This window comes from Macaca fascicularis, chromosome X (genome assembly GCF_037993035.2).
Source record: "Macaca fascicularis isolate 582-1 chromosome X, T2T-MFA8v1.1".
Taxonomy (NCBI): Eukaryota; Metazoa; Chordata; class Mammalia; order Primates; family Cercopithecidae; genus Macaca; species Macaca fascicularis.
Window position 1 is genome coordinate 159,542,073 of NC_088395.1, and position 23,397 is coordinate 159,565,469.

At 61.4% G+C, this 23,397-nt stretch overlaps 1 protein-coding gene across 1 annotated transcript; it reads left to right on the plus strand.

Annotated features, from left to right (window-relative positions):
• Positions 1–8,828: 8,828 nt before the first annotated feature.
• On the plus strand, positions 8,829–23,269 carry BGN (biglycan). The gene is made up of 8 exons (XM_005594898.5): positions 8,829–8,962; positions 18,360–18,608; positions 18,897–19,009; positions 19,519–19,732; positions 20,187–20,297; positions 20,488–20,581; positions 20,705–20,843; positions 21,909–23,269. The coding sequence occupies exons 2-8, from the start codon at positions 18,371–18,373 to the stop codon at positions 22,104–22,106; spliced, it is 1,107 nt and encodes a 368-aa protein (XP_005594955.1). The 5' UTR covers positions 8,829–8,962; positions 18,360–18,370; the 3' UTR covers positions 22,107–23,269.
• Positions 23,270–23,397: the final 128 nt, after the last annotated feature.

The window sequence follows — 23,397 nt, forward strand, 5'->3', positions numbered from 1 at the left end:
CATAACAGGATCAGGTAGGGCCCCCCTCCCCGTCCCCACACCTGCAGCCGTCCCCACCCCCGCACTCCTGCCAGCACACAGAGGAAGAGGTACCCTGAGGCCAGGAGGCCCTGCCTTCCGGCTGGGCTAGGACAGGCTGGCCTTTGGGCTCCTTACCCACAGGCTGTAGAGGCCAAAGGCAGGAGTCGGGGCTCATCCACCCTCCCCCAATCCAGCCATCCACCCGTCTTGGTTGCCATGATGGAGGCTGTGCCCAGTGGCTGGCAGGCCTGGAAAGCCAAGGGCAGCTGGCAGCCAGATGCTGGCAGGGCTCCAGCCCGGAGTGACAAGGGCTGGGGCTGGGGACCTGGCACTGAGCCTCAAGTTGGGAGGGGGCCAGGAGGCCACAGTGGTCTCTGAAGCCCGCCATCACTCCTCCACAGTTCTGATTCTGTGGTTTGGTCTTACTGCTTCTCTTAGAGCAGGGGTCTCTGTCTTTTCTTGAATGATGCCTACCCCTTCTTTCCGGGGTCTCCTCTCCCCTGCTGTGCCCTACCCCTCCCTTGCAGACAAGTGCCCTTGAATTCCATCTGTGACATGCACGTGGCCCAGGACTCCAACCTCATCTCCATACACCTGGAGAACAACCTCACTGACCAGCGCCGCATCCCACCCACTGCCTTCTCCTGCATCCGAGCCTATCACAGCGTGGTCCTCCAGCCCCAGCGGGGGGAGGAGGAGGGCTCCTAGTCCTGCCTGCTGCCTTCCTCCAGCACACACTCTGATTCTCGAGGGGGTGGAGGGGCAGGCCGAGCTGTGCTTAGCCATTGCACCCCTGAGAGAAAGGTCTAGAAGACCCAACTGCTTCCAGTGCACCCACTCCACATTGACTGGTGAGGCCCCTTCACTTAGCAAGTGGCCCAGGGGCGAAAGGTGGCACTGGTTTGTACTTGAACATAATAAATGCAGCTTGGGCAGGCTCACCAGCCAGCCTCCCTCCCTCCAGGAGCTACACTGCATATCCTGGCTCTCCCATGTCCATGCAGTTCCTGGACCGCACCTAAGACTGTCAGCAAAGGGATTCAGAGGGCTTGGGTCCCATGGCTTCTCTGGGAGCCTCCCCACCCCCACCCTGCCTCACCAGGGTCCTGAAGTCCTTGCTTGGCCTCAGGCCATCAAGGGGCCAGTCTCCCCACCTTGCTTGGGGCAGCATCTGCCCCCGATCCCTCTCATCCAAGAAGTATCCCTGTCCTGGGCCTAGACCCAAAGAGGTGGGCTTGACTGGCAGAGCAGGAGGGTGTGGAGGTTCAGGGCACCTGCTATTGGTCCTAGAGCCACCCACACCTGCACTGAGGCCTGAGGCAGGGGCTGGTGAGCACTGCACAGTGGCACCTCTCGGGAAGCCGCTTTGCCTCTCCCTTGACACCTCCCCCCCATTCCTGGTCCCAGAACCCTCATCCCTGCCCCCAACATGCACACCCACCTGCAAGATAGGTCCCCAGGGACCCACCCCCAGCTCACAGATGAGTAACTTGCCCAGGGATGTATGTCTGGCTCGCTGTGAGACCAGGCTGTGCCCCATCTGACTTGGTGCCAGGGAAGGGTGGGGAGTGAACACGTGGTCTGTGCAAAGCCAAGCCCCGCCCTGAGCACTGGGCAGGGACCACCCCTGGCCAGTTTCCGACTGTCTGCCTGAGCAAGGCCAGCCCTCCATGCTGACCTCCCCATGTGCCAGGAGTCCCTGGGAAGTGACAACAGCCCTGCCGAGCCCTGAAGACAGACTGGCCAGATATGCCGGTGGAGACACTGGGTCTGTGGAGCCCTCGAAGGCCACTGAGGCCATTGCCCCATTGGCCTGCCTGAGTGAGGGGGTCCCTGGGAACCGGATGGGGTTCCTGGGGCAGCCTCCACAGCTATCTAGGCCACCAAGCCCTGTGTCAGGAAGGGATAGGGACAAGGGGTCACAACCAGCAGGGAGCACGACAGCCACTGCCCTGAGGTGGGGCTCACAGAGACAGCCAGGCGACAGGCATGGAGGATGCTGCAGGAGAGGGCCCAGCAGAGACATAGCCCAGCTGCAAGGAGCGCATGGCTGTGTCCCTGTCCTCTGTCCCTCTAACTTGTGAGCCTCCGGCATGCCTCTCCGGCCCTCGCTATCCCACCCCATCACCTCAGCACCCCCATCTCGATCTGGGCACGACCTTCCTATTCCCCGGCCTTCCTCCACCCTGGCGGGGCCGCCCCTCTCCTTCTCCTCTGCCTCCGGGCTGCTGGATGTGGGTGGAGCAGAGGAGGAAGGGCACAGGGTGTCCGCTGCAAGGACCTTGCCCCGCCATCAGATCTGCCTAGGACCAGGGCCTGGGAACTGACTCTCGCCTTGCTCCCATTCCGTGGCTGATTCCCCCTACCCCTGCCCCCACCCCTGAGTTCTCAGTGGAGAAAGCGCCAGACTGTGGCGGGGGCGGGAGAGGCCTGGGAAGCTGCGGGCTGTTTGCTTTGGACTCATCCCGGCATTCTTTCTCCTCCAGCTGGCCCCGCAGATATGGCACTTCCTGTTTGGGCTGGGTCAGAGGTCAGCAGACCTCGAGGCGCTGGCCCCACTCTCCCAGCTCTCATGACCCTTCCTCCCCGCCTGGCCACCCCAGTCCCTGCGCCTCTTGCTCAGGTCACCCTGCAGCCCCCACCTTCTCACAGTCCCGGAGGTCAGGCCTGAGAGGCACAGGAAGTGCAGGCTGGGTGAGCCCCCCAACATCTCCTGCCCGCTTCCCACTACTGCCCAACAGATGAGGCAAGTGGGGAGGAGAAGGGGAGGGGCCCCTCAGCTGCAAGAAGGCAGGGGCCGGACGGGCCACCGACAGGTGGTTAATTCCACTTCTCAGAGCCTGGGTGGGAGCTAATCCTCCTATGACCTTCCCGACTGGTGAGGCAGGGGACTCGCATTCGGGAAATGTACCTGCAGGCTCTTGGGGTCATCACCTGGCCAAGGGAGAAGCTGGGCTGCAGCCGACCCTACAGGCCCAGCCAGGCCTCAGCCAACCTGCACTCCGAGATGGGGCAAAGGGACTGGGCCTTTATTTCCCCCTCATGACTGGGACAAGGGTGCTGTTTTCAGCCCAGGGGATCCCCCAGAGGGCCAGGAGCTCAGGGCTGGGGGCTTCACTCCCTGGGGCTGTGGGAAGGCTGGTCAGAATCTAGTTGCCACCGGAAGGGAATTTCTAGACAGAGCCCCAACCCAAGAGCAAGGGCAGCCCAGCCGTGGCCCTACACCTGCCCCTCCTTCAGCACGGGCCACCCTCCAACAACCACTCACTCCCACCTTCTCTGTGGTTACTGTGCTCCTCTTCGGGGTAGCTGCTGGCTCCATCTGAGGGTACAGCAGTGGGCGCAGCCCAATCGGTGACCCCAAAGTGCTGGGCATCTGAGGGGACATTGCAGTGACAACTGCAGCAGTGATGGCAACAGGGTAGGTGTGACTGGGGTCAGAAGGGAGGCGCTCATCAGTCCTCAGATGGTGATGGGGATGCTGAGGTGATGGGGTGGGACTGAGGGTAAGGACAGTGGGGACAGCTCACAATTCAGAGGGGTGGAGAATGGGGGCGGGGAGCCATGCCCTGCCTGGGGCTGGGCCTGTGTCTCCGGCCTGAGACCTGGGTGGGACCTTGCACCTCTGCACCGCCTCTGCCAGCTGCAGTCCCAGAAAACTGCCCATCAGCCTCCAAATTCTTCTCCAACTGCCCCTCACTGGCCCCCCACGGACCCGCATCTCGCCTTCTCCACATTCTGTTCTGAGCCTTCCCTCCGGTCTAACACAAGCATCTCACCTACTGTGCCACCGTCCACCCCCTACCCCCATAATAGCTGCCACCATGGCCACACGGGGAGATGCTAAGCTGTCTGGCCCTCAGGCCAAGTGCTATCCCACCCCATCTTCTGAGCATCTGGGCCAAAGATTGCTCCAAGCTGAAGTCAGGGTTCAGGACCCGGCCCAGCCCCTCCCCACTCCCGCCAGAGCCTCCCGGTGCTGCTCCTGGGCTTTGGCCTCCCTGAGGGAAGACCACAGGGGTCCTAGAGTGCCCCTGGCCTCTGGCTCCCAGGCTTCGGCTTCCAAGGCAACCCATCTTCCATCCTCTGGCCACGCCCCAGACTATGCCTCTCTAAAGATAGCTAGACCCAGGCTGGGCCTCCCCGGAGCCCCCATTCAGGCCCTGAAATTACAGCCCTGGTGGCCCAGAGGGGAGAGATGCTGTGTGATTATGTCCTCAGGGGAAGGTCAAAAAAAGCTCCTGGCATGGAGAGTGCCAGCTTTCACCAGCCACACCTCCGCCATCCAGCACTGGGAAGCTTCCATATAGTGGAGGCTCCGCTCACTCAGCACCAGCTCGGCTGATCCGGAGCAAGTTGACACACGCCTCCTCCATGACTGCCCCACCCTCTGAACCCAGAGGGCCCCGCTGAGCGTCCGCTTCATGTCACTTCGAGGCTGCAGGTCATCCAGAGACCCTTGAGTGGTGGTGGGGCTGCCCACTGGTGTCTGCCCCCGAGGGTGCCAACACTGGGAACGGACGAAGCCCACAGGCTGGGAGTGAGGCCCACTCAAGGCCATAAACTTGGGGCCGCTCTGGGCAGGGTCACTTGCTCAAGAGGTAACCTCGATGTGTGAGTGACAGGTCTCTGGATGGGAATTTGTCCTGGAGGCTGAGGCTCTGCAAGAGCTACTCCCCAGTGACTGAGAGGCGGCCTCAGGGCACTGTCTCCTCCTCTAGAAGCTCTCTCTGCCCCCCAGTCTTGTATGGGTGCATAGCACTTGTCACCTCCTCACCTCCTTGCTTCTTGAGGGTCTTGCTAATGGTCCAGGGGATGGGAATGCTGCCCGTCTGCCTCGCCCACTGCAGCTCTCTATCCCAGCTCTCTCGGCTCTCCCTCTGTCTCTCTGTCCCATTCCCAAGACAGGCATGGGCCCTTCTGTTCACACCATCAGGTTGGAAGGGCGGGGGAGTTCATGTCCAGGCAGAAGGATTCGAGAAGCAGCCACCCACAGAGAAGAGGGCCCGCTGGACACACTTGGGGAGCAGGGCAGACCCTGGAGAATCACGAAACAAGCAGCCCACCTCTGTAGGGGGCCCTGCATAAGAGACCGCCTCCCAGGTTCCTAGGCTCTGCCCTCTAGGACTCACACCATCCGCCAGCATTTCATGCCCAAATGGGACCAGAGGGCTCACAGCCTGCCCTCTGGGCACCCCCACCCCGCTTCTCTCCTGGGCCTCCCTGCTGTAGCTTTGAAGACAGGACACAAACAGCTGCGAGCCAGCTGTGGGGGACAGGCTGCAGCTGACTGCAGGTCCTCTTCCCACACTGGCCAAGGAGATGGCAGTTGGCTCAGATCCCTGCGCCCTGCCTCCCCTCCTCCCAGCCCCCTTCCTCCATGGCCCTCTCCCTCCCTCAGACATGCCCTTGTCCCATCCTTCCATCCCGTAGCTGCCGCCCCACCTGCTACCTTCCAGCACCTGTCCTGGGCTCTGCCCTGGGCAGGCTGGGGTGGCAGCTGCCTGATGAGGGCTAGACGAGAGTTAGGCTCAGAGCAGGGAGACCACAGTATGGCCTGGGGCCCCTTGCAGGGGCAACTGCCAGAGCAAGACAGCTTTCCCTGGAAGCCTGAGCAGGTTGCCCAGGGCTGCCCTCCCCACGCAGCTGAGGGGGGCGGGCTCCTTGTCAGGTGGAGAGAACTGAGCTCTCAGCTCCATCCAGCAGGAGAAGGGGTCTCCCGGGCTGAGATGCAAGGCAAAACTGGTGCCAGCAGGACCTTCCGGCCCTCTACAGCCTTTTGGGGGAAGCATCCCAGCTAGGGCCTGGGGGGCCTGTGCAGTGGCATCCCAGGGTCACATACAGGCCATGCTGGAAGGGGCCAGGTTCTACTTCCCCCACCTCCTGTGCCCTGTCTGCCGCTGGTTCCTGGGGAGCTAAGACAGCTGTGTGTCTGCCTCCTCCCCAGGTGCCCTGGGGGCCTCAGGAAATGCCTGCTCTTCCTTCCTGCCTTGTGCCCCCGGTGCCTGCCCTCCCCCTGCTTCCCCCTGCCTCCCCCTGCCTCCTCCCAGCCCTGAGAGGCCAGAAGGGCAGAAGGCTGCCCGACTGCCCACTCTGCTCGCCAGCAAGGAAGCGCTGTTCCTAGAGCACTTCAGCTGGGATCAAAGTTGTTTCTGCACTGCAGAGAGAGCCCAGGCCTGAGGAGGGGGGAGTGGGAGGGGGAACAGAAGGGGGAGGCCCTAAGACTAAGATACTGCCTGGCTGGTCTGGGAGTGGCCCCCAAATTAGAGGCCCAGGCCGAGTGACTCAGTGGGCCCTGGGCCGGGCATGCAGTTATGGCTTATTGCAGACTGCAAACCACAGACACAAAACCTTCCAGGCACAAGGACCGTATTTATATGAGTATTGCCCCCAGAAGCAGCCCCCAACTTCAGGTAAGAGCTGCAAGATGCATGCATTATGTGTCTCCCCCAAGCAGGGTGTCGCCTCATCGCCACTTCCAAGCCCCCTCCAGGAATATGCCTGGCTGAAACCTGAGGGTGAGGTTGGTGCAGGGCTGTGTCTCCCCACACCCCCCGCACGTGTGCTCTTCCTTCCACCGGCAACATCCCTCTTCCCTACTGGTCTGCTGCAGGTCACCTCCTCCAGGTAGCCCTCCTGAGCCTCTGGCACTGTGCATGGCCCTACGCCCCCAAGGTATTCAGAGCTGTTTCACCCCCAATGGGTCTCCTAGAGGCTGAGGCCCTGAGTGACAGCTCCTGGGTTCTCAGTCCTCAAGCAGTGCAGGAAGGGACTGGGTACCAGCACCTTGGGCAGCAGGCATGCCTTGAGTGGATTTCTCCATTGTTCTGAAACGGATTGACTGAGAGTGACTGTGCTTACCACACGATTTGCTCATTAAGCATGTACAAGGCAAGGGTTTTTATTTGGTCTGTTCACAGAACTGTGCAACCATCACTCAGTGGATTGTAGAACATTTTCATTATCTCAAAAAAGAAAACCCATACCTTTAGCTATCATCCCCTAGCACCCACTGCCCACAAATCCGCTTTTTGTCCCCACAGATGAGCCTTTTGTGGACATTTCAAATGAATGGAACCAAAGGTTCTGCGGCCTTTTGCGACTGGCTGCTGTCACTGAGCGGAATGTTTCCAAATGCTTCTCTCTCCACCCAGACTGCTAGTCAGGCTTCGCTGCCTGTCCCGCTTTCTACCGACATATTTCTCCATGAATGAGTTGGCAGTGGGGGAGGGAAAGAGGGCGGGACAAAGATGAGACCAGGCCGCTGTGAGTGAGTTGGACGCTGAGGCTGGGCAAAAGGTAAAACACACAAACCTGCCGGAAACCAAGCCAGCCCCTTTGTCTGGAAAGGGCGTACGTTGTCTCCAATCTCCTCATTCCAACCACGAAATCAAGAGGCAACCAGGGTTACCAGCCTGGCCCCTGGTTTTCCACGTCTCTCTTCTCCCTGGCCCCGCCTAGAAGCTTCTTGCAGGCAGGTACCACAGTTTGGTCAAGGTGCCATGTGTCCCAGGTCCTGGCCAGGCCCTGAGCTGCCGCTGGTGAACAGGAAGAGGTTCTGGGCCCTGCCATGCCCCCAGGTAGAGCTCTCCTGGGAGCATCCTCCCTGGCCTGGGACCTCCCAGACCCCAACCCCCAGCTGAGTAATGGCACTGCCAGGGGGGTGAAGACCCTCAGCCCTCGACATTGTCCTCTTTTCATTGGATGCCGCCTCTCTCTAGCCACCCCTCTCTCCCTCTCGACCCCTTCGAGCTTTTTCTCTCAATATGCAATTTTCTCTTTGGGTCTTCTGCACTCCTGGCCCCTAGTTCTATTGGAGATCTTAGTTTCTCGCTCCATCTAAACCCTTACCCTTCGGTCTCAGGAGCTGCTCTTGCTGAGGGAAGAAGGGGACACTATGGGACAAGGGAGCAGTGTCGTACTAAGGACCTGGGCTCTAGACACTGGAGGAGCTGGACTCATTTGGGCCCTCAGGAAGTGGCTGAGACTTGGTGGGGTAACCTGGTTACCCCCATAAGTGACCGGCACAGGGTTGAGCCCAGAGGAAGTGGCCACCCACAGAGTGGTTCTCTGTGGGGACCTGCAGAGATTAAGCAAGAAGACTGACTCCCTGGATCCTTCGTCTCTGAATCAGCTCACGGCAGGCAAGCTAGGGAGCCCCTTGCCCCATCCTGCCACCACCAGACGGATTGGGCCCTGTTTTTAAGGGAAGAAAGCCTGGGGTGGAAGGGAGGGTACAGGGGCCAGGAGCCTACATGAAGTCATTCCAGAAATCCACAACAGCTACCTCTCTGATCCTGGAGAAACCACCTCCTTGCTTAGGCCCAAGCAGGTTCCCAGCAGGCTCAGGACCAAATTCCAGGGGCCACTCACGGGCCTAGCAGCCCAAGGCCGCCTCCCCCTCGTCTTTCTTCCATCTCGCTTTCCTCTACCTGGCGAGATGCCAGCCAGCACCTCAGTGTCCCCATCTGGGCAGTGGAAAGTTTGACTCTCTGGGTCCTTGTTTGAGTGAGTGTGAGTGTGTCCGTTCCTTTGCTGTCTGCCCCAGGCGGGGAAAGGAGGATGGGGAGGTGGTGGGGGCGAGGGGGCGAGGGGGCGGGGGCTCAGCTAGTCCAGCCGTCTACAAGAAAATTGCTCCCTTTGAAGCTGCCAGGGGGGCCGGGAAGCCTGCCCCCTCCTGCCCGCCCGCCCTCTCCGCCCCACCAGCCCCCTCCCTTTTTTCCTCCCTCCCCGCCCTCTCCCCGCTGTCCCCTCCCCGTCGGCCCGCCTGCCCAGCCTTTAGCCTCCCTCCCGCCGCCTCTGTCTCCCTCTCTCCACAAACTGCCCAGGAGTGAGTAGCTGCTTTCCGTCCACCGGACAGACCGGACAGACAGACGTGCGGACGGCCCACCACCCCAGCCCGCCAACTAGCCAGCCTGAGCCTGGTGCCTCCCCTCTCCAGGTAGGGCTCCTGAGCCAGGCCCACTCCTGCCCTGCGCTGTCCGCACTGTCCCCTTGCTGGCCTCAAGCTGCCCCCTCAGCAACCCAGAGATGCCTCTGGCTCTGCTGCCTCCGCTATCCCAAGCCCTGGTCCTGCTGTCCCCAGTGCCCCGAGGGTGTCCACAGATTTCCCCAGTGCTCTCTGTAGGCTGCTGATCCATGCCCCTTCATCGCCACCCTGCGGTCCCCTTGGTCCCTGTCAGGCTTCTGCCTCGTCTCACCACCTTCCAGGCACCTTTCCCTCACCCCTTCCTCTCCCTCTCCCTTCTGACCTTGCTCTGCTTCATCCAGCTCTTGTCTCTCTGCCTCCCACTTGGGGTCCGTCTTCTTGGCTGCCACCCTAGAGCGTGGCTGGGTGACTGGCACCCCAGCTTTGCCAACGGCCATGTTTCATCATTGCAAGTCCCAGGCGCATGCTCCACTCCCTCAGCCTTGCTCTGCCCAGGCGCCTCCTTGCTCCAGGGCTTGGCACCTGGCCCGGGTTGGGTCGGGTCAGGGAGGACTGCCCAGCACCCACTGAGCTCAGCACCCAGGAGCAGTCCTCCGCTGCACTGCCTGAGGCCAGTCCTTAGCATGGGCTGAGAGACTTGGTTTCCCAGGCCTGCCCCAGGCACCCTGCCCAGATATTCCTTACTCACCCCCAGGTTAATGCCCTGCCTGTACTTCCTCTGTGAGAAGTATGGGTCCTGGGAGCCCTGGCTGCAAGGGCCCTGACTGGGGCTGCCTGGGTGGCTCAGCCCTGTCTGTTTTCCAGGACCCCCTTGGACTGGGACTCAGAATGGATGGGGAAGGGAAGGAGAGAAAATCAGGCAACTGTGCCATATTCCCCAGGGCGGACCTGGCTTGGGGTCCCAGAGGGGCCTGCCAAGGGACCCAGGAGAGAGAGTGCTCTGGAAGGTCCAGGGAGGGGAGCGCCCCCTCACTGCCCCATGGGCGGGGCTGGGTGCCTGAGCGCCTGCTGAGCAGAGCAGGGGACCGAGGGACCTGCAGGGCACAGGACACATCAGTCTCCAGTGGTCTGTCTTGGTAGGCAGGTCTCTCTTCTGCTGTCCTGGCCGCCAGACTGCTCAGGTCCCATCCTCAGGGGCTCCTGTTTCTGTGCTCTCGCCCCTCCCTGTCCTGCCAGCTCTCTGCCCTATAGCAACTAATTGGAACTGAGACAAGCTGGAGATGCTCAGCACCCCCGCCCCCGTGCCAGAAAGGCTCCCGGGGACCAGCGCCCAGGGGTGCAGGTGAGCACCTCCTGGTGACACCCAGCTGCCTGTGCCAGCCGCACCCCAGGAGAGCTGGTATATGAGCAGGGGTGTCTTGGTGCGGAACATGTCCATGTATGGCCACTGTGGGCCAGCATAGTGAGCCTTTGAGGGCAAGCCCATGTGGGTGTATTGAAAGGAATATGCGGGGCAGCCTCCAAGCCACCAGGGCTGGGTGGTGGGAGCAGGTTGTGAGCCAGGGAGCGCAGAGGGCTCCCATGGCAAGCTGGCCAGCTGTGGGTGGCAGCCCTGGCCTCCCTGGCCCACCTTCAAGCCCCAAGGACCCAGGTGGCAGTGGGCATTAACCCTACCACCGCATAGATGGGGAGCCTGGGAAAGGAAGGGGAGTGTTTCCAAGGCAAGAATGAGTTTCCTGTCTTTAGCAACATTCCAGAGTCACTCAAACAAAGCTATAGCGTGTCCCCTCCAGTGACAGCGCCAAGTCCCCAGAGGAGGGGTTTGTAATGAGTTCACACTTGACAGTTAGCACTCAGAGCCTTCAGCAAGGGCTTCTGAGTCCTTGCCACCCTGTGTAGAGGTGGGATGGGGACCTCCCGCTCTGTCGTCTCCCATGCTTCCCGGGCCCACCCCCAACCATCTTCGGCCCACAGAATCCCCAGCACACGCCCCACCCACAGGCCTAGCCCCAGCCCTGGGGTCCCTGGCGCCCCACCTGCCAGGGCCCCTCCCCTGCCTTGCTCACCCCCCAACACCCCTGATTGTTGGAAAGGTCTTCCCATGCCCACCACGACCTCCTCCCACTCATCTGTGGGTGGGAGAGCTTGGTCCCTGCCCCACGTTGCTCCCCTAGCGTCCAGGCCCACCACCAAGCCCCCGACAGGCATGGGAACCGCACTGGTGGGTGGGGACACACCAGCAGGGGGTCTTGCTCACACCGAGGGGCTGGGGGTGATGGTGGCTTTCCCAGGGCACCCTGCCTTGGGCTGCAGGCTGCTGGGTGGGCACCGGCTCCCTCAGAAGGCAGCCCAACCTGGGATCCTGCCGGCCGGGGCCTGGGGCGGTCGGTGCCCCAGCACCTATCCTCTTCTGCTCAGATGCTGGGCTGGGAGAGCAGGGGCCACAGCTCGGCCACTCAGAGCCCTTTCTGCAAGTCTTAGAGGGACCAGTTCAGGGGGGCATGCAGAGGGACTGCGCTGTGGGGAGGGCGCGTGGCTCGGTCCTCCTGGCCTGAGGCCAGCCTGGCCTAAGTGGCCTCCAGGACCCATGGCCTTCCAGAAAGAACCAGCTTCCCAGGGTTCCCTGGGGAAGGCCTGGGGCCACCTCTTCTGGAGGGGTGGGAGCTGTGCTTCATTCCTCCTTCCCCAGGTCCCCTTCCAGGCCGGAAGGTCCCCTCCCCGACCTGGAGCCCACAGCCAGAAGTCCCTTCTGGGACTCTAGACTCCTGGAAACCACCCCAGCTGCCTCCTCTGCCATTTGCCTTCTTCTCCCGCCCCATCATGGCTCTGGGTCAGAACAGCCTCTGGGGCTCTGGGGTGGCTATGGAGGGGCCGCCAGCCTTGGCTCTTCCAAGGACTGCAGAACCCTCCCCCTCCCAGCTTCCCACCTGCGCAGCTCCGATCCCAGCCAGCCCGAGGCAGGTCCTGGCTCCCTGGCAGGCCTGGTGAAGCTGCTGCCCATTCCCATGGGGCTCACTTGTGAGGCTTAGGGGCCTGGGGCTCTAGCCAGCCTTCTCGCATGGAACTCTCCCGGTCCACTGCATCTTAAGCCTGAGCTCCACTTAAACACTGGCCTGAGATGAGCTGGAAGACCAGGGACCCAACAGACTCCGTGGGCCTCTTGAACTTGCCTCTGCTGGGCATCCCAGTCCTGTTTGGTCCCTGAGGTGTTCAAATGGGCCAAGGGGAGCATAGTGGGCAGACGTGGGTGGCCACAAGATTAGAAGGCAGCCCTGTCCATGGAGACAGGGGAAGTCTGGGAAGCCAGTGTGACTTTTATCCTCTGGAAGTCTGAGTCCCTGCTTGGCCTTGACTGCCATCCCATGCGTCTTGGAGGCTGCCCTCATGCAAGGATACACACACCCATGGGAGCCCAGCAGCCCTAGGAGCCTGAGGCTAAGCAGCCTGTGGGCCGCACTGGCTGGCTGAAGGAAGCTAATCCCAGCCCAACCTGAGCCCCTGGCAGAAAGCGGGTTGCGGCAGGGAGGGGCTGCAGGAAACCCTCCTCTCCCCTCCTGGCCTTGGTGGGCCTGTACCAGGGAGGGAGGGAGGCAGGGCCCCAGGGTCTGGGGAGCAGGCCGGGAGCATCTTCCCTGGGGCCCTGAAGTGCTCGCCTGGGGAGAAGATGGCTTTTCCAGGAGACGCCCCTGCAGACAGAGGCAGAGGTGAGAGGCTGGGTAGGGGCTGCCCTGCTGGCTGTGTTGGGGCTGAGGAGGGCCTTCTGGATCTGTGGGCCTTGGGGAGCTACTGACGGTGGCATCCAGAGAGAAGGGCCATGCTTCCAGGGGAGCTCCCTGCACAGCCCCGAAAGTGTGAGGCCTGCCAGCTTTGGGGCCTGTGGCATTGTCTGCAGTGGGCAAGGACACAGATGGACAGACAGACAGTGTGTGCAGTACCAGCTCTGCTGTTTCCTCACTGTGTGGCCTTGGGCAAGAGTTTGGGGCCAACTCCCTGAGCCTCAGTTTACCCCTTCATCAAGTCTTAAGAGTATCGCTTCCTTCTTATAGTCAACGGGGGACGGCAGGGGGCTAAGTAAAGAAATCACATGAGTCCCCTGCTCTGCCTCTGAGAGATGACAGCATCCTCCCTTTCCCTAGGAGACTCTAGCAGGAGGCCCAGAATCTCTTCAGCGAGTGGGGGGAGTGGGCGGGCAGCCGTAGTCCGCATGCAGAGGACCAGGAGCACACAACAGGAAGGGCTGAGTCCTGCACTCCGCCGACTGTGGGGACAGGCTGGACCTCGACATGGGCACCACAGGTTGCAAAGGGCTGGCACAGAGATGTGGGAAGTGGCTGGGCGCATCAAGGGAGAACTCCACCCTTGTCCCCACCCTGCCAGAAAACCTCTGGAAAGGATTTGAGCAGCAGATGAGCCGGGGTTTCCCAGCCCCTCCACACGTGGCTGCGAGGCGAGCAGACACCCAAGCGTGGCTGCCTGAAGGGCATGCTGGGGCAATGGCAGGGGCTTGGAATGTGGCTGGGGTGCACAAGGTCCACCCCTCCCCACTCCAGCCCCCAGCCCCTCAGGCAGCCATTCCCACAGATGAACGCACACAGCAGGCTTTGGCAAGGCCATGGAGGTTACACATCCCCTCTCTGGTTGATGCCCAAGTGCAGGCTGGAGCCATCAGTGGGGAGGGACTGGTGGACTGGGGCCTGGGAGAGTGGTGGGGGCAGGCCAGGTGTCAGTCGGGGCACAAGCAACTGGCTGCTGATTGAAACTGGGCCCAAAAGGCTTTGGCGGCCAGAGGGGAGGGAGGAAGGGCACAGTCCCGGGGACCCTGCAGGGCTGCGTGCAAGATGGCACGTGTGTCAGAGTTCAGGTCGGGTTGCTCAGGGGGGCAGACGCCCAGAGCTGAGGCTGCGGAGACAGCGTCCGGCGTCTGCCACTTGGCAGCTGTGAGCCACACCGTCTGCAGGCGAGCTCCCAGGGCCCGCCAGACCTCAAGCCCTGCTCCCGCCGCCCTTGGCCTGGCCTGAATGCCTGGCACGGACCCTCCATGCTCTCAGAGGCTGCCAACGCATCTTGTTTGGCTGTGACCTCGAGCAATCCAGTGCAGAGGACTGCGCTGGCTTTCAGAGGGGCAGACAAGGAGGGCCCTATTGGGGTGGTGGCGGAGGCTCCAGGAAGCCCAGCCTCCTCCCTCACTCACACCTGCGGTCGCCCAACCTGGGGCTCGTGCCATTGCCGCTCCCGTCCTTTGCTCTAAAGAGGTGGCATCCAGGGAGCTCAGGGCACACTTTGATGGGGCTTGAAACCCTCCCTGAAGTCCCTGAGGACACATCCAGGGAGGCCAATGAAGGGAAACTGAGGCCCAGAGGCCTCAGTTGTGGTGGTGGAGAGTTGAGTACTGGAGGGACTTGCTGTGGGTCTCTCAGGATCTGACTATGGGGTATTCCTGCTTCCTGGGCTGGGGGCGTCACCTGCCTTACCTCTGTGTGGATATATGTGTATGTATGTATGTATGCATACATATGTATATGTGAATGTGTATGCATGTGTGTATAGATGTGTGCATGTATGTGTTTACATATGTGTATGTGTATATGGGTGTATGTGTGCATGTGTGTACGTGTGCATGTATGCATGTGTGTACGTGTGTATAAGTGTGTATGTGTGCATATGTGTATGTGTGCATGTGTGTGTACATGTGCATGTATGTGTATAGGTGTGTGCATGAGTGTATGTGTATGTGTGCATCTGTGTATGTGTGTTTATATGTGTATACGTATGTGTATGTGAATGTGTATACATGGGTATGCATGTGTGTGTCTAGGTTTGTGCATGTATATGTGTGTGTACATGTGTGTATAGGAGTGTGCATGTGTCTGTGCATGTATGTGTGTGGATGTGTGCCTGTATGTGGATGTGTGTGGATGTGTGTACATGTGTGTGTGCACATGTGTGTGTGTATACGAGTGTGTATGTGTATGTGTGCATCTGTGTGTATGTGTGTGTATGTGTGTACGTGTGTGTGCATATTCTGGCAGGAGGGAGGGGCTCGGTGTGAGGTGGTGGGGAGAAGGCAGGGGCCAGGCTTTGGGAGAACAGCTGAGCCCATCCATCTCCAGAACCTCCAAACTGCCACCCCCAGTCTCAGGCATTCAGGCTCTCACAGGCCCAGAGACATGACTGGAGCCCCTGTGGCTGAGGAGCACAGCTGAGAGCTCAGGGCCTAGAAGCGCCAAAGCTGAGTTCCAAGTCAGGCTGAGTGATTTGGGGGAAGTGAGAGCCTCTCTCTCAGCCTTAGCTTTTGTGTCCATAAAATGGGAATATTCATCGTGCCAGCTCCAGGGGATCCTTCCCCCCAGGCTCCCCTGGCTCCCTCTGGCTTTATGGGCCCCTTGCTGCCTCCTGTGGGCTCAGACACAGAGCCTGTCCCTTCCTTGGGAGAGGTCTCAGTTTTGTGCCAGTTCTTTGAGGGGAAATGAGGGATGTGCCGGGAAGCCTGCCCGGCCCCCACTCCTCCAGCCTGCCCACTGCTTGGTCACAGCCATGAGCCATAGAAAACCAGCCAAACCTTGTCCTTCTGCCTCTGTCACGGGGCCCGAGTGTATGGGCCTCCCAGCACTCAACCTCCCTCCCCGCTCCGAGGGAACCTCTTCCCCTTGCCCCTTTTTCAGTCTCTTGGAGACCCCCCAGACATCCTACTATGTCAGGCAGCCTGCCTTCAGAGTCCTTGTTGCCCCACAGCTGGTCCCGGGAACCCACCTGAGACCCCGATGACCAGTCTTGCCGTGACTGACTGCCCTGCGCCTGTGCCCCCTCCCCTGGTGGAGGGCCCGATTACCTAACAGGAGTGCCTGCAGGGAAGTCCCAGCTGCTGGGGAGACCCCTGGCCCCGGGGCAGGAGTCCCTGTAGAGTCCTCCTCCAGGCCAATGAGTGGGTCCTGGGGGCTCCAAGCTGGCCATGGTCAGATGGTCCTCTGTCCCCTCAGCCTTCCCCAGCCCCTCCCCACAGCCTCCCCTAGGCCCAGCCAGACCACCCCAACCCCACCTGTCCAGGTGGACTGCCCACCCTGGAGCTTTCCAGGGCTCTGGTGGGGCGTTCCAGCCCTGACTCACTCTCCCTGGGAGGTAGCGGCTTTGGCAGGGGCATCGGTAGGGAGGGGCAGGGCAGTCTCCTCCCTCCCCCACTCCATCTTGCTCTCCTGCTTCCATCCTGCCCTTCCTGTTCTCTCCCACTGCTGCTGCTGCTGCTGCTCCTCCTCCTCCTCCTCCTCCTCCTGCCCCCGGGTGTCCAGTGGCACTGGGAGAGGGTCCCGCAGTGGCAGCAGGCATCAGAGGCCCTGCCCTGCCCTGTCCCGGAGGAAGGGAAACGCCATCCAGGTAGGTGAGTGTTGAGCCTTCTCCCTACTTGGGGGCCAAGACCCTCCGGGGGGTTCCCCTAGGTCCTGCCAGGCCGGCCTGGGGCTGGCAGGCCCTGGGTTGCAATTGTGGGGTCTCAAGGCTCAAAAGAATGAGGGAGACTGGGTGCTGCCCCAGCAGGGGCCTCCTGGTGACTCCAGGGGTCAGCATAAAGTCCAGCTCCACATGAGGGGGAAGCTGAGCTAAGCCTTGGGCTCTGACTCCTACTTTGCAGTACGGCCCGGGGCCTATGGGCTCAAGAGGGCTCTGGGACCAGTTGCAGAAAGGCCACACCACTGGCCTGGCAGCTGCTATAGCCACAGCCTCACCACAGGCCCCTCTGTCCACGGGTGTGGGAGGGGGCATGGGCGGCTTCTAGAGGGGATGCCAGTGCAGAGGGGACGCATGCCAGCAGATGCTCCCTGGAGCGCCCGAGGAGCTGCAAGGGGACGACAGGACAGGCCTCCATCCCAACCCTCTCCTGGGACTGATGGAACTGGAGGCACAGTGCTTGTGCTCAGACCCAACCTGGCCCCGAAGTGGCCTCAGGCCCCCGGTCCGCTGGCAGCAAGGACCCCAAAGCAGCAGCCCCCAGCAGCCAACCCAGCCCCCAGGTCAACTGGGGAAGCATCGGGCAGGGCGGGGCTGCTCAGAGAGTGCTGGCCTAGGGGGCAGAGCCCCCACCTCCCCACGGCCTCCTTAGACCCCTGCAACCAGCAGCTGGGCTTAGGGGGCTCACCTGGCCCTGCTGGAGCCCCAGACTGCCCCTCCCCAGCTAGTACTGGCCCTAAGTGAGGGTCTCCTGGGCGTGCGACTGCTTCAGGTCTACCAGAGGCCCTTGCTGCCCAGCTGGGCTCCCCGTCTCCAGATGCACCGAGGGCCACCCCAGGCTGGGTGGCGAGCAGGGCAGGCATGTTTATTCCCACTTAACAGATGGGGAAGGTGAGGCTGGGGTGAGACCTGGACCTTTGCCAGGCAGTCAGGGTGGATGGAGTGGTAGGAGAGGCAGGGCTCCAGCCTCTTCTTGTAGGGCACATTCCCAGCTGCCTCTGGACGGGAGACCGTGTCTGATGAGGAGGAAGGAGGCAAGCAGAGGTGGGTGCTGGTGGCAGGCTCAGGCAGGGCTGCTTCCCCTCCACTCCCACCCGCCGCCTCGGCTTGGGGGGCCTCAGGCAAGCCTGACCCTGCCCTGCCACCCTGGCGGCAGCCTGCTCCCCTGGGGGGCCTCTCTGAGCTGCCGAGGCTGTGGGCAGGGAGGAAGGGTAGGAGCACATCTAGGAGCTCCAGGGCTGTTTGAGCCAAGGCAGTGTGTGTGTGGGGCAGGGGGGCTGGGGCGAGTGGTCCAGAGGAGGAAGCCAAGGCCCAGGGGCAGTGTTGGGGGTGTCATGGCCTCCACCTCTGGGGTCTCCACTCAGTGCTGCCTCAGCCAACCTTGCTCATGGCCCCAAAGGACACCCCCTCTTTCTCCACCCTGCCTCCCTGCCTTGGCCTTAGAGGGTCTCTGAGAAACGTGGGCAGGGTGGAAGGGGGGCTCAGGAGGTAGGAAGCAACTCAGAGTTGCCAAACTCAACTAACTTCATCCACGCTGCCCTGAGCCCAGAACTCAAAGGAAGGATTGGCCCGGGTAGGAGGCCATAGTGGCGTCCCAAAAAGTGAATTCTTCAAAGCCCTTGAGGGCCAATGGTTAAGATTCTTCCTCCACCTCCTCCACGCAGCCTCACGGATGCCCCTGCCCTAAAGCAGGCTTCTGGCAGACTCAGAGGCGTGGGGGCCTGCAGACTTGCTAATGAGGAGACATTTCATCGCCTGATTAAGCCAAGTCCTGTCCGGGATGGGGAGGGGGGTAGTGGAAGGGGTGAGGGGAGTGGAGTGGAAGGGGCTCCCTCCTTGCCAGCAGCATCCACTCCCTTCCTGCCTGGAGCCCTCTGCCCACACTCCGCCCTCTCCGCCTCCCGCCCCAGGGTCTGGCCGTCCCTGGTGAGGGATGGGAACGCAGTGCCACTGCACTCACGGAACACTAGCCCCTGGCATGGGGAAGATGGGCGGGTACTGGTGCTGAGGATCCCCCTGCCTCTTCCCCCAGGCCCATCCGCCATGTGGCCCCTGTGGCTCCTCGCGTCTCTGCTGGCCCTGAGCCAGGCCCTGCCCTTTGAGCAGAGGGGCTTCTGGGACTTCACCCTGGACGATGGGCCGTTCATGATGAATGATGAGGAAGCTTCGGGCGCCGACACCTCGGGCGTCCTGGACCCGGACTCTGTCACACCCACCTACAGCGCCATGTGTCCTTTTGGCTGCCACTGCCACCTGCGGGTGGTTCAGTGCTCCGATCTGGGTTTGTCCTTGAGTGATGGGGAGTGGGGCATGCAAGGAGGCACAGGTGCAGCTTGAGAGCCCCTTCTGAGGGAGGCACATGCCGGTCCTGTGGGCTGGTGGCGAGCATGATGTGAGTGTAGGAGGGGTCCAGCCATCTGGCTGTGAGCTGTGCAGTTTGCACCCACTTGTGGTGGCATCCCCGTGTGCCCGTCGGTGTCGCGTGCGTGTGTCCCTGGGCCTCCCTGCGGTGGGGCTAGTCGGCTGGATGGCTCCAAGTTCATGTTGCTGGTGGTCGTGGGGCCCCTAGGTCTGAAGTCTGTGCCCAAAGAGATCTCGCCTGATACCACACTGCTGGACCTGCAGAACAACGACATCTCTGAGCTCCGCAAGGATGATTTCAAGGGTCTCCAACACCTCTATGTAAGGAGCTGGGAGGAACCAGCAGGCCTACAGCAGGGGGCAGGGGTCTGGGTGGGTGCATGTGCATGGACATGTGGGTATGAGAGGAGCTCGGGGACCCGTGGGCTTCAGGGTGAAGCCTGGAGCCAGCCGTGATGGGAGCTCCCGGGCTTGCAGCTCACCCATGTGGGTTTGAGCAACCGCAGCTGCAGGACTGGATCACTCAGCTCGGCTCCCTTCGTGACTGAAAACGTTTCATCACATCCATTCCTCCCAGCAACAGAGGAGAACGGATTTCATTGTAGCCAGTGTGTGTGTGAGGAAACTGAGGCTTGGAGCGGCAAGGCAGTGGTGGCACTGCTGAGGCTCAGGGCTGGGCCTGGGTGCTGCCTCCTGCCCCGCACTCTGCTCACAAGCACGGACTGACCTCCTCGAGGCCCAGTGGACTGGGGAGGCACAGGAAGGCAGGAGGGAGGGGCGGGTGGGGCAGGGAGTCCGAGCCTTCAGCTCCTCCTTCCGCCCTGCTTCAGGCCCTCGTCCTGGTGAACAACAAGATCTCCAAGATCCACGAGAAGGCCTTCAGCCCCCTACGGAAGCTGCAGAAGCTCTACATCTCCAAGAACCACCTGGTGGAGATCCCGCCCAACCTGCCCAGCTCCCTGGTGGAGCTCCGCATCCACGACAACCGCATCCGCAAGGTGCCCAAGGGAGTGTTCAGTGGGCTCCGGAACATGAACTGCATCGGTGAGCTGAAAGCCTCCCAGAACATTCCAGAGCCTTGTCTCGGGGCATGGGGAAGGGAGACCAAGGGACACCTTTAGAGGCTCGGTTCAAGAAACAGTATGGTGAGAACAGTCAAAAGATAATCCATGAATTTCTTGGCAAATCCTCTATGCAGGCGATCACCATGGCTAAAGAGAAGACTGGGCCACAGGGGCCGGGTGGCTTCTGGGAGCCCTGTCTGCATCTCTGGCACTCCTCCCTTTCGTCTTGCTGCCCCTGGGGAGCTAGCAGTCCTGGGACTAGCAGTCCTGAACAGCTAGGAGTTTACAATTAGCCCGGTAAATTAGCAGAACTGCTTTCAGGAGATGGGAGCAGCCGGCAGTTAGCAGGGCTCACCACACTAACCCGGAAATGACAGGACCCAGGGCTGTGCAGGGACCACCAGGCTCCCAGGCTAATGAGGTCTCTCACCTAGAGATGGGCGGGAACCCACTGGAGAACAGTGGCTTTGAACCTGGAGCCTTCGATGGCCTGAAGCTCAACTACCTGCGCATCTCAGAGGCCAAGTTGACTGGCATCCCCAAAGGTAGGAAACCCACTCTTCCTGCGCGCCTGCCTACCTCACCCCCAACGGCACAGATGGCCAGGGTGGGGGCTCTGGATAGGCCCGGTCGACTCAGGGAAAGGCTCAACAGTCCCCTCCCGCCACCTGGGGCAGAGCTAGGGCCCCTGCCCTCAGCACCTGCATTCTCCCCTGTGCCCTCTTCTCCTGGCAGACCTCCCTGAGACCCTGAATGAACTCCACTTGGACCACAACAAAATCCAGGCTATCGAACTGGAGGACCTGCTCCGCTACTCCAAGCTGTACAGGTGAGGCCAGCCCGGCACTGCCCGAGGGTGATGCCAGAGTCCCTCAGTGCTGTGTGGCCCCTCGCGCCCAGCCCACCATCCTTCTCTCCAGCCTTTGAGTCCCTGTCATTCTCCCACTCACAGGCTGGGCCTGGGCCACAACCAGATCCGGATGATCGAGAACGGGAGCCTGAGCTTCCTGCCAACCCTCCGGGAGCTCCACTTGGACAACAACAAGCTGGCCAGGGTGCCCTCGGGGCTCCCAGACCTCAAGCTCCTCCAGGTGAGAGCTGGGCGTGCATAGCCAGGTTCCCTAAGGCTGGGCTGGGGGAAGCGTGCATGTCCCCAAGCAGTCCCTCAGCCCCTTGGCCTTCCTTCCCGGCCAACTCTGGGCATCTGCAAGGGAGCGGTCTTGATGCTCCCAGCTGGTGCTGAGGAGGCAGGGAGCAGGGGCTCCATGGTAGATACAGAGCAAGGCAGCCCGGTAGATCTTGGACCTGAGGGTCTCCAGGTGGGTCGGACACCAGAAAGATGTGGCAGAGTCCAGGGAGTCAAGAAACTGTGGGTGTGGGGGTGTACTGATCCGTGCCAAGACAGCGACAGCCCAGGACAGGAAGTAGGCTGAAGAGGGGGAGCACGGTCTTGCCTGGGATTCTGTCGGGAGCTTCCATCACTGGCCTGGCCCCCAACCAAATGGGTGGTGATCTTGGTCTTGCCCAGCCCTGCTCCATCCACAAGTGTTTGGAGCACCCCCATCCGCACCAGCTGTGAGCCAGCACCACGCAGGCCATGCCCATGATGGGCTGAGAGCGCCCTCTAGTGGCCATTGTCATGTTCACTAGCACTGGGCTCCCAGCCCAACCCAGCAGGCGCCTTGCCTGCCCTCCTCTGCTCCTCTCCAAGACAGCAAGACAGTGGCTCCAGAGAGTTGGAGGGGCTGCTAGAGGGCGAGCTCCTCTGATGACTGGAAGAAAGAGGGGGGCACCCCAAGGGCTCTTTCTCCTCTCATGCCCCATGGAGTGTGAGGGTGCTCCCCCGAGGGTCAGGCCGCCCTTCCTTCACCTCACACCACCAAACACACCTCTACCCCAGCCCCACCCCCACATGTCCTCAACCTGCCCCACCTGAGACCCTCATCCTGGTCCCTGGTCACATCCAGTGCCTTAATCCTGGCTGACACCCACACAAAGAACACGCCCATGCCTTGGTTTGCTCCTCCCAACAACAAGGAGCCTCTGGTGTGGCCCTTGAAGTAGGGTGCAGAGGTAACAGCAAAATGCTTCCTGGGGGCAGTGGGCTTGGCATGGAGGGAGGGAGGCCTGCAGTGACGCAGCCCGTCTACCTTCAGGTGGTCTATCTGCACTCCAACAACATCACCAAAGTGGGTGTCAACGACTTCTGTCCCGTGGGCTTCGGGGTGAAGCGGGCCTACTACAACGGCATCAGCCTCTTCAACAACCCTGTGCCCTACTGGGAGGTGCAGCCGGCCACTTTCCGCTGCGTCACTGACCGCCTGGCCATCCAGTTTGGCAACTACAAAAAGTAGAGGCAGCTGCAGCCACCGCGGGGCCTCGGTGGGGGTCTCTGGGGAACACAGCCAGACATCCTGATGGGGAGGCAGAGACAGGAAGCTAAGCCAGGACCCAGCTGCGTCCAACCCAGCCCCCCACCTCAGGTCCCCGACCCCAGCTCGCCGCCCCATCACAGCCTCTCCCTGGCTCCCAAGGGTGCAGGTGGGCGCAAGGTCTGGCCCCTATCACATGCTCCCTCCGCCTCAGAGCTGCCCCTGCTCTCCCACCACAGCCACCCAGAGGCACCCCATGAAGCTTTTTTCTCATTCACTCCCAAACTCAAGTGTCCAAGGCTCCAGTCCTAGGAGAATAGTTCCTGGGTCAGCAGCCAGGAGGTGCTCCATAAGAATGGGGACAGTGAACTCTGCCAGGGCTGCTGCACCTGTCCAGACACGCATGTTCTGTTCCTCCTCCTCATGCATTTCCAACCTTTCAACTCTCCCCACTGCCGCAGCCTCCCTCAGCCCCCTTGCAAGTTCATGGCCTGTCCTTCCCAGCCCCCTTGCTCCACTGGCCCTTCGACCAGTCCTCCCTTCTGTTCTTTCCCCTTCCTTCTCCTCTCTCTCTCTCTCTCTCTCTCTCTCTCTCTCTCTCTCTGTGTGTGTGTGTGTGTGTGTGTGTGTGTGTGTGTGTGTGTGTGTGTGTCTTGTGCTTCCTCAGACCTTTCTCGCTTCTGAGCTTAGTGGCCTGTCCCCTCCATCTCTCCAAACCTGGCTTTGCCTGTCCCTTTCTCTCCACACCCTCTGGCCTTCTGCCTTGAGCTGGGTCTGCTTTCTGTCTGTCTGGCCTGCACCCAGCCCCTGCCCACGAAACCCCAGGGACAGCGGCCTCCTCAGCCTGCCCTGCTCAGGCCTTGCCCCCAAACCTGTACAGTCCCAGAGGAGGCTGGAAGTTGGAGGCCCAGCATCCTGCCCAGATGACACCATCAAGGAGGGAAGCCTTAGGCCTGTCAGGCCCTGGCCCTTCTGCCCCAAAGAGAGGAGAGGCCCCACATTCCGCCAGAGTCCCAGACACCGGTTTTCATGGAACCCCCTCACCGCCACTGGCGGCTAGGTCTCCCCTTTCCTTCTGGTTCAGCGCAAGGAGGGGCTGCTTCTGAGGTCGGTGGCTGTCTTTCCATTAAAGAAACACTGTGCAACACGGCTCCGTGCACTGCTCCTGTGGCGGCCTGGCCTCTCCATGCCCCTCCTGGCCCTTGGGCTCCTCGCCCTCAGAAGAGGGGCCCCGTCATCCTCAGATCTGGGCTAGCCCCTTTCCCCTCCCTCC